At 46.8% G+C, this 14,577-nt stretch overlaps 1 protein-coding gene across 1 annotated transcript; it reads left to right on the forward strand.

The window, feature by feature from the left end:
* Positions 1-315: 315 nt before the first annotated feature.
* Positions 316-9,174, forward strand: RRM2 (ribonucleotide reductase regulatory subunit M2). The gene is made up of 10 exons (XM_032172198.2): positions 316-646; positions 728-802; positions 1,132-1,275; positions 1,482-1,598; positions 2,452-2,585; positions 4,632-4,726; positions 4,844-4,977; positions 6,607-6,711; positions 6,799-6,912; positions 6,992-9,174. Exons 1-10 carry the CDS (start codon positions 413-415, stop codon positions 7,142-7,144), a joined length of 1,305 nt encoding a protein of 434 aa, XP_032028089.1. The 5' UTR covers positions 316-412; the 3' UTR covers positions 7,145-9,174.
* Positions 9,175-14,577: the final 5,403 nt, after the last annotated feature.

Consider the following 14,577-nt stretch of genomic DNA (forward strand, 5'->3'; position numbering starts at 1 on the left):
CCGGGAGGAGGTGCTTTCGGGAGGCGGGGCCGCGGCCCGGGGATCCTCTCGCGCCCGCGGGCTCCAATCGCTGCGCCTCACGCAATCCTAAACGGTTCCCGGGCGAACTGGGGCCCGCGCGCGCCAAGGCCGTCGAGACCCTCAGGGGCTGCGGCCCTGGTCCCGTGGGACCTGTGGGGGCCCGGGCGGCGGCGCCCCCGACCCAGCCAGCGGACGGGGCGGGGGGGGGGAAACCGGGAGGTCACGGGGGACGTCCACGGGGGTGTCCCCGGGGGTCTCCGGAAGGCGCCGGCGGAGGCTCCCGCGCTGCGCTTGAAAATCGCGCGCGGCCCCGCGGCCAGCCTGGGTAGGGACAAGGCGCAGCCAATGGGAAGGGCCGGGGCATGGCACAGCCAATGGGAAGGGCCGGGGTATGGCACAGCCAATGGGAAGGGCCGGGAGCGCGCGGCGCGGGAGATTTAAAGGCTGCTGGAGTGAGGGGTCGCCCGTGCACCCCGTCCCAGCCGTCCTGTCTTGGCCGCTCGCTCTGCTTCGCTGCGCCGTCACTATGCTCTCCGTCCGCGTCCCGCTCGCGCCCATCACGGACCCGCAGCAGCTGCAGCTCTCGCCGCTGAAGGGGCTCAGCTTGGTCGACAAGGAGAACACGGTGAGCGCGCGGGGAGGGCGCTGCGGGCCGGGGAGGGAGGCAGGGAAAGCGAAGCCGCCCCTCACACGCGTCTCCCCGCAGCCGCCGGCCCTGAGCGGGTCCCGCGTCCTGGCCAGCAAGACCGCGAGGAGGATCTTCCAGGAGCCCGCGGAGCCGGTGAGTGGCGGGCGTGGGGCAGAGGGGCCAGGGGCGGCCTTGGGCGTCTTGGCGCCAAAGCCGCATTGTTTCCTCAGCTGTTCACACTCCCGCGCCGGCTCCTTTCCCGCCTAGGCAGCCCCTCCCCAGGGCGGCCTCCCGCGCCCCTCGGCCCATTTCCCGGTTCGGGCGTGCGCTCCTCTGCTGCGACCCACGGAGTGCGACGGGACAGCCACGTTTTCACATCGGGCCCCATGAAATTGCCGCCAACGGAAAGGACTTGGTCCAGAAAAACGTTAGTTTCATATGGTTCGCCCCGTACTTAAATGTTTTATTTTCTCCCCCAACAGAAAACTAAAGCAGCTGCCCCCGGCGTGGAGGATGAGCCGCTGCTGAGAGAAAACCCCCGCCGCTTTGTCATCTTCCCCATCGAGTACCATGATATCTGGCAGATGTATAAGAAGGCGGAGGCTTCCTTCTGGACCGCCGAGGAGGTAATCGGAGGACCCCAGAAGACCCCTGCAGGGGTGACCGTGACGCCTCAGACATAAATGCACTTGGAGGTTCCCGTTGGCAAGGGGGGCTAACTGTGGGGCATAGTAAGTGGTGCCAGCACACTTAAAGTTTTGAGTGCTCAGTGTGAGTCCTGCAGGCTTTACTGTCTTCCTTTTATGCTAAAATTGTGACTTCCGAACCTCAGGTGGACCTGTCCAAGGACATTCAGCATTGGGAATCCCTGAAGCCCGAGGAGAGATATTTTATATCCCATGTTCTGGCTTTCTTTGCAGCAAGCGATGGCATAGTAAATGAAAACTTGGTGAGTTTCCAAAACATCTTTCATTCATTTGGCGTTGACGATCTGAGGTCGAACTAGTTCGCTCTCCTCATCTTCTACGTTTTTCCGTGCTGAATGCATCTGTGTGTGTAAGCTGGGTTTTATATTACATGACATTTCCTGTTTTGTAACACTTTGCAGTTCTTTCTTATGGTATTTTCCTGACCCTAGAGAAGCTGAGACAATATTAAGTGGTAGCAGTGTGATGTCTCCTTGTGGCCACCACATCTGTTCCCTCTTTTTTTTTTTGAGACAGAGTCTCACTCTGGCCCAGGCTGGAGTGCAGTGGCACGATCTTGGCTCATTGCAACCTCCGCCTCCTGGGTTCAAGCAATTCCCCAGCCTCAGCCTCATGAGTAGCTGGGATTACAGACGTGCGCCACCATGCCTAGCTAATTTCTGTATTTTTAGTAGAGACAGGGTTTTACCATGTTGGCCAGGCTGGTCTCGAACTGCTGACCTCAGGTGATCCGCCCACCTCAGCCTCTCAAAGTGTTGGGATTACAGGCGTGAGCCACCACGCCCAGCTCTGCTCCCTCCTTTTTGTGGCTTTGTTGTTTTAATAATAATTTGGTTGTATCTCTTATTGCGAATGGATCTTTCTTGACATAATTAGGAAATCGAGCGCTCACAGAAATCCTATTTTATATGTATCTATTTCCTGACCTGTAAGTTGAGCATATGACATAAAATGTCAAAGAATTGTGACAAATTGGATGAAATAAATATAGAAATAAACCTTATAATGGTACAAAGAGTGCGATGCTGCCAGTATCCATTGACAGTTGCTGCTGTTAGTTTTTTCTAAAGCTTAACTTTGATGTTTTGCCACTAGGTGGAGCGATTTAGCCAAGAAGTTCAGATTACAGAAGCCCGCTGTTTCTATGGCTTCCAAATTGCCATGGAAAACATACATTCTGAAATGTATAGTCTTCTTATTGACACTTACATAAAAGATCCCAAAGAAAGGTGAGTATTCAAGTGGTATGCCAACATTTTTAGGACTCACTAATTGTTGATTTATTACAAAATTTTAGTTCATCTAGGGATAAAAATGACTCCAGAATGACTAAGCAGAGAGTCATAGGCATTCCCAGCACCCGTGGTCATGTCTGCTCTTAGCAAGGGGCCTAAATTCACTTTATCATTCACTTAGAGTTGTGAAGGTACTCCACTTTTAGAGTTGGATGTCTACCAATCTAAAGCCTTCTTTTGAAAAAATTCCTAGATGTTGGGTAAGACAAACTGAAACCTATGTCTGACCATCTTTGCTCATATGGTAAATTCGTTGAGAAGCTAGAATGCGGCTGCAGTGGGATGAAGGACGGGGAGGACTTGCCTCCTAAGGAGTCTGCAGTACGGTACAGGCAAATAAGACTTAGTAGGAGTTACATAAGGCAGAGGCAGCAGTGAACCCTGAGATTGATTTAGGCATGCAGCAGTTTGGCTGAATAAAGGTAGCTTAAGGTCTGTTTTGTTTTGGAGATTGGAGGTGGGGGGATTAGAAATGGGCTGTTGGAGTAGTCTAGATACAAAGGTCAGCTTTAGGGTGGGTGTGGTGGTTCACGCCTGTAATCCCAGCACTTTGGGAGGCTGAGGCAGGCGGATCACGAGGTCAGGAGATCGAGACCATCCTGGCTAACACAGTGAAATCCCATCTCTACTGAAAATACAAAAAATTATCCAGGCGTGGTGGTGGGCGCCTGTAGTCCCAGCTACTCGGGAGGCTGAGGCAGGAGAATGGCGTGAATCCGGGAGGCAGAGCTTGCAGTGAGCCAAGATCATGCCACTGCACTCCAGCCTGGGTGACAGAGCAAGATTCCATCTCAAAAAACAAAACAAAAGAAAAAAAAACAAAGGTCAGCTTTAGGGACTGGAACCTTGTATGGAGTGGAAGTGGTGAAGCTGCAACCTAAAATAGCTATTGTAGACTTTGAAGTACATGAAGAGCAAAAGTGGTAACTTGAAAGGACTGAGGAAACTCATTGGGGGTAAAGAGATTTGAACATGTTTATAGGTGGAAATTGAGAAAAGAAGGCAAAGATTAGGGGTATGATCGGGGCAAATGCCCAGAAGGGGAACAGGAAGGTCTGCTGGGGAAGCCTCAAAAACAAGGGGAGAGGCAGACCCAGGTCTCAAAGAGGACAGTGAGATGGAAGGAATGAAAGGCAGCTGGGCGTGGTAGTGTGAGTGGTAGTGTGAGCTAGTAGTCCCAGCTACTTGGCAGGCTGAGGCAGAAGGATGGCCCAGGAGTTTGGTTTTCCATGAGCTGTGATCATTAGGCTGCACTCTAGCCTGGGCAACAGAGTGAGACCCTCATCTCAAAAAAATGAAAGCTGCCCAGTGTCTGGTGACCTTGGCTTCAGAACACAAGGTCATCTGGGTAGGAACAGGCTGGGAAATCAGTAGCCTCTCAAGGTGGGCACCAGAATAAAGGGAGGCAGAGGAGGGTGGTAAGGGAGACCCAGTTAACTATAGTACCCATGGATTTGCCTTCCTGACCTGGGATCGACAGTGTAGCACAGACTTCTAGTAGGAAGCAATCTTAGTTTATTGGTTTAATTATTTTATGATATAGATGTGGCAACTGGGGCCAAATAATGCACCCAATGATAGTCTAATAATAGCACAGCAGTTAGGATTTTATGGTTCTTCAAATTTAAATTCTATGATTCTTCAAATTGAACAATGATTTGGACTTGAAATAATTTTAAAGGCAACAAATGTCCCTGCTGTACTGGACTATGTTTTACAGTTTGTAGACCCTGAAGCTCAATATGAACTATAGAATACCCAAACTTGTATTAATGTAAATCAAATGTTGAGATTTTTAAGAACACTGGAGGGAAGAAACTGACCAGTAAAAATAAAACATTTCGGTGTGAGTTCTTCTTTAGGAAAAGGACTGGCAAATACTTGAATTTGGCCTTTGTCCCAGAGCTCTTACCTAGCAGTTGGTAATCAGGGGTCTTTTACTGTAATGCTTCAATTGCTGATGCTGTATGTGCCTACTAGGGAATTTCTCTTCAATGCCATTGAAACGATGCCTTGTGTCAAGAAGAAGGCAGACTGGGCCTTGCGCTGGATTGGGGACAAAGAGGCTACCTATGGTAAGGAGACCCTTGCCCCTACTTAAACCTGAGCTTCATTTTCCAAGTAATGTTACTGGATTTTTGGCCCTTGAATACCAACTCACTAGAATCATTTTGGTGTCAACTCTTAAATAGGTGAACGTGTTGTAGCCTTTGCTGCAGTGGAAGGCATCTTCTTTTCTGGTTCTTTTGCATCGATATTCTGGCTCAAGAAACGAGGACTGATGCCTGGCCTGACATTTTCCAATGAACTTATTAGCAGAGATGAGGTGAGTCTAAATCAAATAATAGGGTGACCTAAACCCCAAACACCTCGGGCATGCTCTTGTGTTCACTGACGGGGACCTGAGATACTAGATGGCATATATCCACATTTAGTGTGTGAGTTCAACCATACACATACTTGACAAAAGAAGGAAATACTTTCATTTACTGAAACTGTTTTACTTGCATTCTCAATATATTATAATACATTAGTACATATGTATTGCCCTATAGGCTTTGAATGCATAAGACTACAAGTTCTTTGTTTTTTGAGGGGACAGAATCTTGCTCTGTTACTCCAGGCTGGAGTGCAATGGCGTGATCTTGGCTCACTGCAACCTCTGCCTCCCAGGTTCAAGTGATTGTCCCGCCTCAGCCTCCCAAGTAGCTGGGATCGTAGGCACCCGCCACCATGCCCGGCTAATTTTCATATTTTTGTAGAAACGGGGTTTCACCGTGTTTGCCAGGTTGGGGTTGAACTCCTGACCTCAGGTGATCCGCCCGCCTTGGCCTCCCAGAATGCTAGGATTATAGGCATGAGCCACCATGCCCAGCCAAAACTACAAGTTATTGATGGGATTGGGATTTTAAGGCATGTTTTATTATTTTTGCCTGGTATTAATATGTGATCCCCTTTTCCATAAAAATGTTCGTAGTAGAGCCAGACGCAGTGGCTCACGCCTGTAATCCCAGCACTTTGGTAGGATGAGGCGGGTGGATCACGAGGTCAGGAGATTGAGACCATCCTGGCTAACACAGTGAAACCTGTCTCTACTAAAAATACAAAAAATTAGCCGGGCGTGGTGGCACGTGCCTGTTGTCCCAGCTACTTGAGAGGCTGAGGTAGGGGAATCGCCTGAACCTGGGAGGTGGAGGTTGCAGTGAGCCAAGATCTCACCACTGCACTCCAGCCTGGGTGACAGAACGAGACTCCGTCCCCCCCCCAAAAAAATGTTCATAGTAGCCATTATGTTTCTCCTGTTTGATCTAGAAATTGCCCCTCTACTTCAACCTTACTAAGCATCTCAATGAAATGAGTATACATTTTGGTCTAGTGTATGTCTTTGATTAAGTCACATTTGAAAAGCCAGGAGCATGAACACCATCTTACTTGGAGCCCAGTGGGCAAATCAAACATGGTTACCTTGTAGGGAGACCTTCCTTACTGGATTGGGAGATAAGCTGTGAAGCTTGGTGTTTAATGCACTAACTTGCAAACTTGATTTACTTGAAATTGCATACAAATTTCCTGAGCATCTAAAAACTAGCCTTATTACTGAGTTTTGCCTTTCCTGCTGGGAGTAGTGGCAAAATTAGCACTCATGGCTGTAGAAAGAACACTTTGAGGGAAGCTCTGACTCCTCCTTTGCCACCACACAGCAGAGCAAGAAATAGACCTTGCCTGTCTTCATCTAGGTGGCAGCTTTGAGGGCCTTGAATGGGACTGAGCTTGCCTCAGTGACATTAGCAGAGAAGTCAGTAGTTGAAGTCATCTTCCCTTTGAGAGTTCAAGTGCTCTCAGTATGGCTGAGCATGTTGGATAAGGAGAATGCAGAAAAGGATAAAGTAATTCCATATTCCATGCTAATGACAGAAGTCTTCTGGCTTTAGTGATCTTGAACTTTTTTTTCTAGGGTTTACACTGTGATTTTGCTTGCCTGATGTTCAAACACCTGGTACACAAACCGTCGGAGGAGAGAGTAAGAGAAATAATTATCAATGCTGTTCGGATAGAACAGGTAAGTGGGTGATGAAATGGGTCACTCAAGCTTGCTAGAAAATGCCTGTGCTTTAGTTGTATTCAGAAGCCGTATTTTGGTTCCTAGGAGTTCCTCACTGAGGCCTTGCCTGTGAAGCTCATTGGGATGAATTGCATTCTAATGAAGCAATACATTGAGTTTGTGGCAGACAGACTTATGCTGGAACTGGGTTTTGGCAAGGTAAAGTATTGTTTACATAGCCTTCTGTTTGTTTTGAAACTGGTGCTCTGTATTTATATCTTGATGTGAACCTTTTCAGGTTTTCAGAGTAGAGAACCCATTTGACTTTATGGAGAATATTTCACTGGAAGGAAAGACTAACTTCTTTGAGAAGAGAGTAGGCGAGTATCAGAGGATGGGAGTGATGTCAAGTCCAACAGAGAATTCTTTTACCTTGGATGCTGACTTCTAAATGAACTGAAGATATGCCCTTATTTGGCTGATTTTTTTTTCCATCTCATAAGAAAAATCAGCTGAAGTGTTACCAACTAGCCACACCATGAATTGCCCATAATGTTCATTAACCAGCATCTTTAAAACTGTGTAGCTACCTCACAACCAGTCCTGTTTATTTATAGTGCTGGTAGTATCACCTTTTGCCAGAAGGCCTGGCTGGCTGTGACTTACCATAGCAGTGACAATGGCAGTCTTGGCTTTAAAGTGAGGGGTGACCCTTTAGTGAGCTTGGCACAGCAGGAGTAAACAGTCCTTTAACCAGCACAGGCAGTTGAAAGATGCAGCCTCACTGCTTCAATGCAGATTTTAATGTTTACTTAAATATAAAACTGGCACTTTACAAACAAATAAACATTGTTTGTACTCACAAGGCGATAATAGCTTGATTTATTTGGTTTCTACACCAAATACAAAGCATTCTCCTGACCACTAATGGGAGCCAATTCACAATTCACTAAGTGACTAAAGTAAGTTAAACTTGTGTAGACTAAGCATGCGATTTGTAAGTTTTATTTTAATGAATTAAAATATTCGTTAACCAACTTTAAAGTCAGTCCTGTGTGTAGCTAGATATTAGTCAGTTGGTGCCAGATAGGAGACAGGTTGTGTTTTTATCCTGTGGCTTGAGTAGTGTCCTGGGATTCTCTGCCCCCTCTGAGTAGAGTGTTGTGGGATAAAGGAATCTCAGCGCAAAGAGCTTCTTAAGTTAAATCACTAGAAATTTAGGGGTTATCTGGGCCTTCGTATGTGTGAGAAGCCGTTTCATTTTATTTCTCACTGTATTTTCCTCAACTTCTAGTTGAAAAGAAAAAATTCTTGAAGAGTTTTCATATGTGGGAGCTAAGGTAGTATTGTAAAATTTCAAGTCATCCTTAAGCAAAATGACCCACCTAGGATCTTGCCCCTGTTAAGTGGTGAAATCAACTAGAGGTGGTTCCTACAAGTTGTTTATTCTAGTTTTGTTTGTGTGTAAGTAGGTTGTGTGAGTTAATTCATTTATATTTACTATGTCTTTTAAATCAGAAATTTTTTATTATCTATGTTCTTTTAGGTTTTACCTGTAGTTCATACTTTAATCACCCAATGTCTTATTCTAGCATTGTCTAAATCTGAGCATTATCTAGGGGAATCTTAAACTTCAGTAGGAAACCATGAGCTGTTAATACAGTTCCATTCAAATATTAATTTCAGAAGGAAACATAATTTTTTTTTTTTTTTTTTTTAAGACGGAGTCTTGCTCTGTCGCCCAGGCTGGAGTGCAGTGGTGCGATTTCGGCTCACTGCTACCTCCGCCTCCTGGGTTCAAGCAATTCTGTCTCAGCCTCCCTAGTAGCTGGAACTGCAGGTATGTGCCACCACACCTGGCTAATTTTTGTATTTTTAGTAGAGATGGAGTGTCACCATATTGGTCAGGCTGGTCTTGAACTCCTGACCTCAGGTGATCCACCCACCTCGGCCTCCCAAAGTGCTGGATTACAGGCATGATAAACAAATATTCTTAATAGGGCTATTTTGAATTAATCTGCCTTTATGTTTGGGAGAAGAAAGCTGAGACTGCATGAAAGACGATGAGAGATAAATGTTGATCCTTTTGGCCCCATTTGTTAATTGTATTCACCATTTGAACATTGTCCTGTTCTATTGTTAGTTTTCTTCATTTATTGTATAGACAATTTTTAAATCTCTGTAATATGATACATTTTCCTATCTTTTAAGTTATTGTTACCTAAAGTTAATTCAGATTATATGGTCCTTATACTTGTACAACATTAAAATGAAAGGCTTTGTCTTGCATCGTGAGGTACAGGCGGAAGCTGGAATCAGGTTTTAGGATTCTGTCTCATTAGCTGAATAATGTGAGGATTAACCTCTGCCAACTCAGACCATTTCCTAATCAGTTGAAAGGGAAACAAGTATTTCAGTCTCAAAATTGAATAATGCACAAGTGTTAAGTGATTAAAATAAAACTGTTCTTATGTCAGTTTCTTGATTGGTAAAATTTGCATTTTAATTCAGGAAGAAAAATATTTTTTGGCCAGGCATGGCTATAATCCCAGCACTTTGGGAGACCAAGGTAGGCAGATCACCTGAGGTCAGGAGTTGGAGATCGGCCTGGCCAACATGATGAAACCCCGTCTCTACTAAAAATACAAAAATTAGCCAGGCATGGTGGCGCACGCCTGTAATCCCAGCTACTCGGGAGGCTGAGGCAGGAGAATCACTTGAACCTGGAAGGCAGAGGTTGCAGTGAGCTGAGATTGCACCACTACACTCCAGCCTGGGCAACAGAGTGAGACTCTGTCTAAAAAAAAAAAAAAAAGTATTTTTTGTAAAGGCTAACGAATTCATTTGCTTTCCACTGGTTCTGGGCAAGAGATTTGCCTTGTGCCTATTCTGGCACAAGGTGTATAGGAGACAGGTACACCCGAAAGGTGGTGCCCAAAAATATTAACTGCCGTACTGCAGTGAAGTATGTGAAGCCGGGGCTGAGTTAACTTCTCAACTGTAGGAGAGCCACTCCTGGGGCTCTTTTCCCGTTTGCAAAACAGGTGGGGCTAGAGGTCTTCCCAGCTGGAGTTTTGCTTTGCTATCCCTCATCTGACCTGTGTGAACTCCAGCACAGTTTTGGATTGGTCCCTGTGTCTGTAAAGGCCCTTTCCTGACTCGGAATCCCACCCACTTTGATAAAGCCTTTTAGAATTCATGACACCCGTCCCCAGATGAACCAATCGTTCCTTGTACCTCATGCCACTGCCATTCAGTTCATTAAACAAACAGCAGCTCTCTTGTCAGGTGCCATTTTCTACCTGCATTTTAATTCAGGAGGATGGGGTGCTGAGCCAGAGGGGAGGCCCCTCCCTCTGGAGCTTGGGTTTACTCCTAGAGAGGAAAATTGATAGATGAGTAGATCCGAAGTGTTGGGCAGTGGTGGGGGCAGCAGAGAATTCTAAGGTGGGTGGGAGTGATTGGGAGAGGACTGATGGGGGAGACGATGTTTCCTTGGTGGAGGGGACTGGGACTAGTGTTTGAGGTTGTGCTGCTTCCGACTCCTGTGTTCTCATGAAGATTCCTTCCCGTGCTGCTCTGTAAGAGAAAGTTGTCTTTGAGGGCACAGATTTTTATCTGTCTCTTTATTTCTAAGCATAAGGCCTGCAAGGATCAGGTATTTAAGTGACTGGTACATGGGGAAATAAACTAATTGGAACTGAAGTATTTTGGGGCGGATGGTATCTTGGGTAAAAGTGTGATCTGTGTCCCAGAGGAATCTAGTAGAGAGCTTTCCCTTTACACCTAAAAGTGTTCAGTGAAGGTCATTTGATTTGTAATGTCAGGTTGGCGCCAGGCCTATTGCAGAAGTTCAGGGCAGCCAGGCTTCAAGAAGATGACCAACTACTAGGACAGCCTCCCTGTGGGTGGCCTGCAGTCTTTTCTGCTCCCCCGGCCCCATGCCAGCTGCTATGCTCTATAGGACGTGTCTCCCATGCTGCCCGAGGAGGGCCTGCAGAGTTGAGTGGTCAGGCTGCTGAGACAATTGCCCTGGGTACTCATTAGATACATCCTCCCCAGCCTCACCCCTAGACCTACTGAATCAGTCTGGGGGTAAACCAGGGACCCTGTAATCTTAATGGGAGATCTCAGACATTTGAGATCGGGTGGGATAGACTCCTGACATCAAGTTCAAACCAGTGGATTTCAGTCCTGGGTGTGAATTATAATCACCTGGGGGCTTTTAAAAGCTACTAAAGTCTGGATCTCACTTGGGGAAAAGGCAGCCCTGCTGAGCTTCATCATGTTCCAGATGTGTTTTCTGGTGTGTTCTAGACATGCAGCGTAAGAGTTACACTTCATTGTATGTGCACATTCGGGGCCCTGCCCAGCTGCAGTGGCCAGGCCTGGCTGCTAAAAGCAGACCTACAAAAACCTCCCTTCACCTGGTACTGCTGTGGCCTCTGACCTGAGGACTTTGTCATGCAAAGGAGGAACCAGATGGGTGTTCTTAACTGTCACCTGGCCAGGGAGCTAACTGGCTATATTTTGAGGATCAGTGGCCCTGCCAATGTTGGTCTGGAGATACTGATAATGGTTTAACTCTTCTTAGCAAGACACAGGCCCAGCCTCTCATCCGTGAGTGGCTGCAGTTGGACTGTGTGGCCTGACCTCTTTCAGCAGTCCCTGAGTGCAGAGGGGCTACCCTCCTGGTGTCTGTCTGGACACAGAAGGGAACACATCAGTGGTGTCTCCCTGCCATTCCCTGGAGGGAATATGTCACATCAGGATTTTTTTTTTTTTTTAATGATGAGAATACCTGAACCCATTGCTGCTTAAGGTTCAGTAGTCATGTTCACCTTAGCCTTGGCTCTAGAGACTGGAGTGGCTCCAGCAAGGAGGTGGACTAAGGAACCGAACTCCTGTTTCAAACACTTGCCCATGATAAATAGCACAGCAAAAAGTTAAATAGGTGGGCCGGGCATGGTGGCTCACGCTTGTAATCCCAGCACTTTGGGAGGCTGAGGTGGGTGGATCACCTGAGGTCAGGAGTTTGAGACCAGCCTGGCCAACATGGTGAGACCCCATCTCTACTAAAAATACAAAAATTAGCTGGGTGTGGTGGCATGTGCCATCTACTCCGGAGGCTGAGGCAGGAGAATCACTTGAATCTGGGAGGCAGAGGTTGGAGTGAGTTGAGATTGCACTCCAGCCTGGGCGACAAGAGTGAAACTCCATCTTTAAAAAAAAAAAAAAAAGAAAAGGCCGGGCGCGGTGGCTCACGCCTGTAATCCCAGCACTTTGGGAGGCCGAGGCGGGCGGATCACAAGGTCAGGAGATCAAGACCATCCTGGCTAACACGGTGAAACCCCGTCTCTACTAAAAATACAAAAAAAAATTAGCTGGGCGAGGTGGCAGGCGCCTGTAGTCCCAGCTACGCGGGAGGCTGAGGCAGGAGAATGGCGTGAACCCCGGGGGGCGGAGCCTGCAGTGAGCCGAGATCGCGCCACTGCACTCCAGCCTGGGTGAAAGAGCTAGACTCCGTCTCAAAAAAAAAAAAAAAAAGTTAAATAGGTGGTCACCTCTTGGGAAAGGAGAATTATCTCTTTTGGGAACAAAGAAAGTGACCATGGAGGCCCCGGAGCTTGTAGCAGCTCTCCGAGTGGTTGTTAGTCCCTTAGAGAAATTAAACGGGCAGGTGCTGACATGCAGTTGGATTTGGAGGGAGAGGTTAATCTAAACCAGAGGAGGAGTTGGGACCAAAACCCTGGCATAAAGCTAGGGGCCCCAGTGATACAGGAACTAGACAAAAACCCCATTGGCACAGTGAGGAAGATAAGAGTTTTAATCCTTCTGGATTCTTAAAAATAAAAACCTTCACATAACTTTGTGGTCTAGGAACTACTCGAAGATAAATGAATCCCCAGTACTGATCCCTAGCCTGGTCGCACAGGATTCCCACACGTGGGGTTCACAGTCCTAAATTAGAAACTCAGATAACACAACAGATAAAAGGGGGAAAAAAGCATGGTATGGTGAAGAAATAGATTTTTGGAATCAGGTAGAATGGGATACAGCATAACTACTAGAGTTCAGGCTCTTAGAGCTATTTCAACACAGTAAGATTAGACATAGCTGAAGAGTGGACTTGAGAGTTGGAAGGGATGTATCTAAGGGAATTATTCTAAAGAAGGTGAAAGAAAGCATGGAGAGAGTGGACAGGCAGTGTTTGAGGAGGTAATGACTGGTGACTTTCCAGAATGGACTCATCCTTGAGATCAGGAAGTCTACAAGGAATCACACATGAGAAGCAAAGACACATTCATTCCTAGGCTCATTTGAATGAAGCTGCAGAACATGAACAGAAAAAACAAGCATTAAACGAATGTTTCAACAGAAGCCAAAAGACTATGAAATCATATCTTCAATGCTGAGGGAATCATTGGATGAAATTATTCAGAAAGAAGATACATTTTCATGCCAAGATTTTACCATTCACATCCCCAAGCCAAAATAATTCCTAACGAATTGAGCCAAAAGAGGATGGTGATGAGCAGAGAAATTGGTTGGTCCACAGTGAATCAATAGAATCAAAAGGAACCTGGGCATCATGGTACATGCCTGTGATCCCAGCTACTCACGAGGCCGAGGCGGGAGGATCACTTGAGTCCAGCCTGAGCAACAGTGAGACCGAACTCAAACAACAAATGGAACTACAATAATGGATACTGCAGAGGGATAAAGAATACTAAGGTCTTTGTACTACTAGGCTTTGGAGATACATGGTTTAAAGTTTAAGGGTGACCACTGGAGGCATAGCACCAGAAGATTTAACTTCAACTTCCAAAGTGGGGGCCCTGGTAGGGGATGGGAGGGGCCTGTGTGCGGGTGTGGGATGTGTTGCAGGGGAGTTAAAGCTTGACGGGTTTAGTAGAAGGTGGAAAGGGTCAGGGGTGCAGCAGAGAAAAAGTCAATGGAAAGCACAAAATAAGATGGTAGAAATAAAAGCAGCACAATAGATGTAAATAAACTAAGAGTTAAAACTCTTAAGGCTCAAATTCTAGCTATAAACGATTGCCAAACTAAACACTTAAGAGTGTAAGCAATTACTATAGGAAAAAGACTTTAAAGCAAAAAGCCCATTAGAGATAGAAGTTATTGGCCTAAAGAATGATTGTTCCTCTGGGAAAACACGACGGTAATAACTGCACCAAGCAACGTGGTCTCTGCAGTGTTTGGGTGTGACCTCATCCCTGCCTCCCCAGGGACTGATGAGTCCTGGGCTCAGGCTCAGTGATGAAGTGGGGTGTTGTCTTGGTGCTGCCGTATTCTCTTTAGTCATGTGTTTTTTTTTTTATTCATTTTCCTCTGGCCCTACACACGGTCCCTGGGTTTGCTTTTATGCCAATTGCAGAGAATCTCCATGGCTCTACAGGCAATTGCTTGAGAGTTCACATTCCTACCGGATGTGAGATGTTCCATCTTTCTGTGTCCGGGCAGCACCACCAAAGTGCGGGGCTGGGGCAAGCCTGGATGGGGTAGGGTGTGGTCAAATGACTGCTCACAAATGAATGGTTTGGATTATGCAACGTGGCCACACTGGAATCTCAATAAAGGGCAGAGAGGTTGAGGCCCAGATGATACCAGGTGAAAAGACAGGTTTGCAGCATGTGCTGCGATGGAGATGCTGGGGCCTCCTAGTCTGGGGCAGTCTGAGCCTTCCTGGGTGTGGGTGGGCCTCCACTGTGTAGGGTGCTGTCCTTCCAAGCTTTGGCAAGATGGAATCTGTTGGGTGTGGATGTGGCCTTGAAAAGGCACGCTCTCACCTAGAGGCCACTGCTTGACCCCCTGTTGCCCTTTATCAGAGGTGCAGGTGGCTAGGTGTGGTGGCTAGTGCCTGTA

Source organism: Hylobates moloch, unplaced genomic scaffold (genome assembly GCF_009828535.3).
Source record: "Hylobates moloch isolate HMO894 unplaced genomic scaffold, HMol_V3 SCAFFOLD_13, whole genome shotgun sequence".
Taxonomy (NCBI): Eukaryota; Metazoa; Chordata; class Mammalia; order Primates; family Hylobatidae; genus Hylobates; species Hylobates moloch.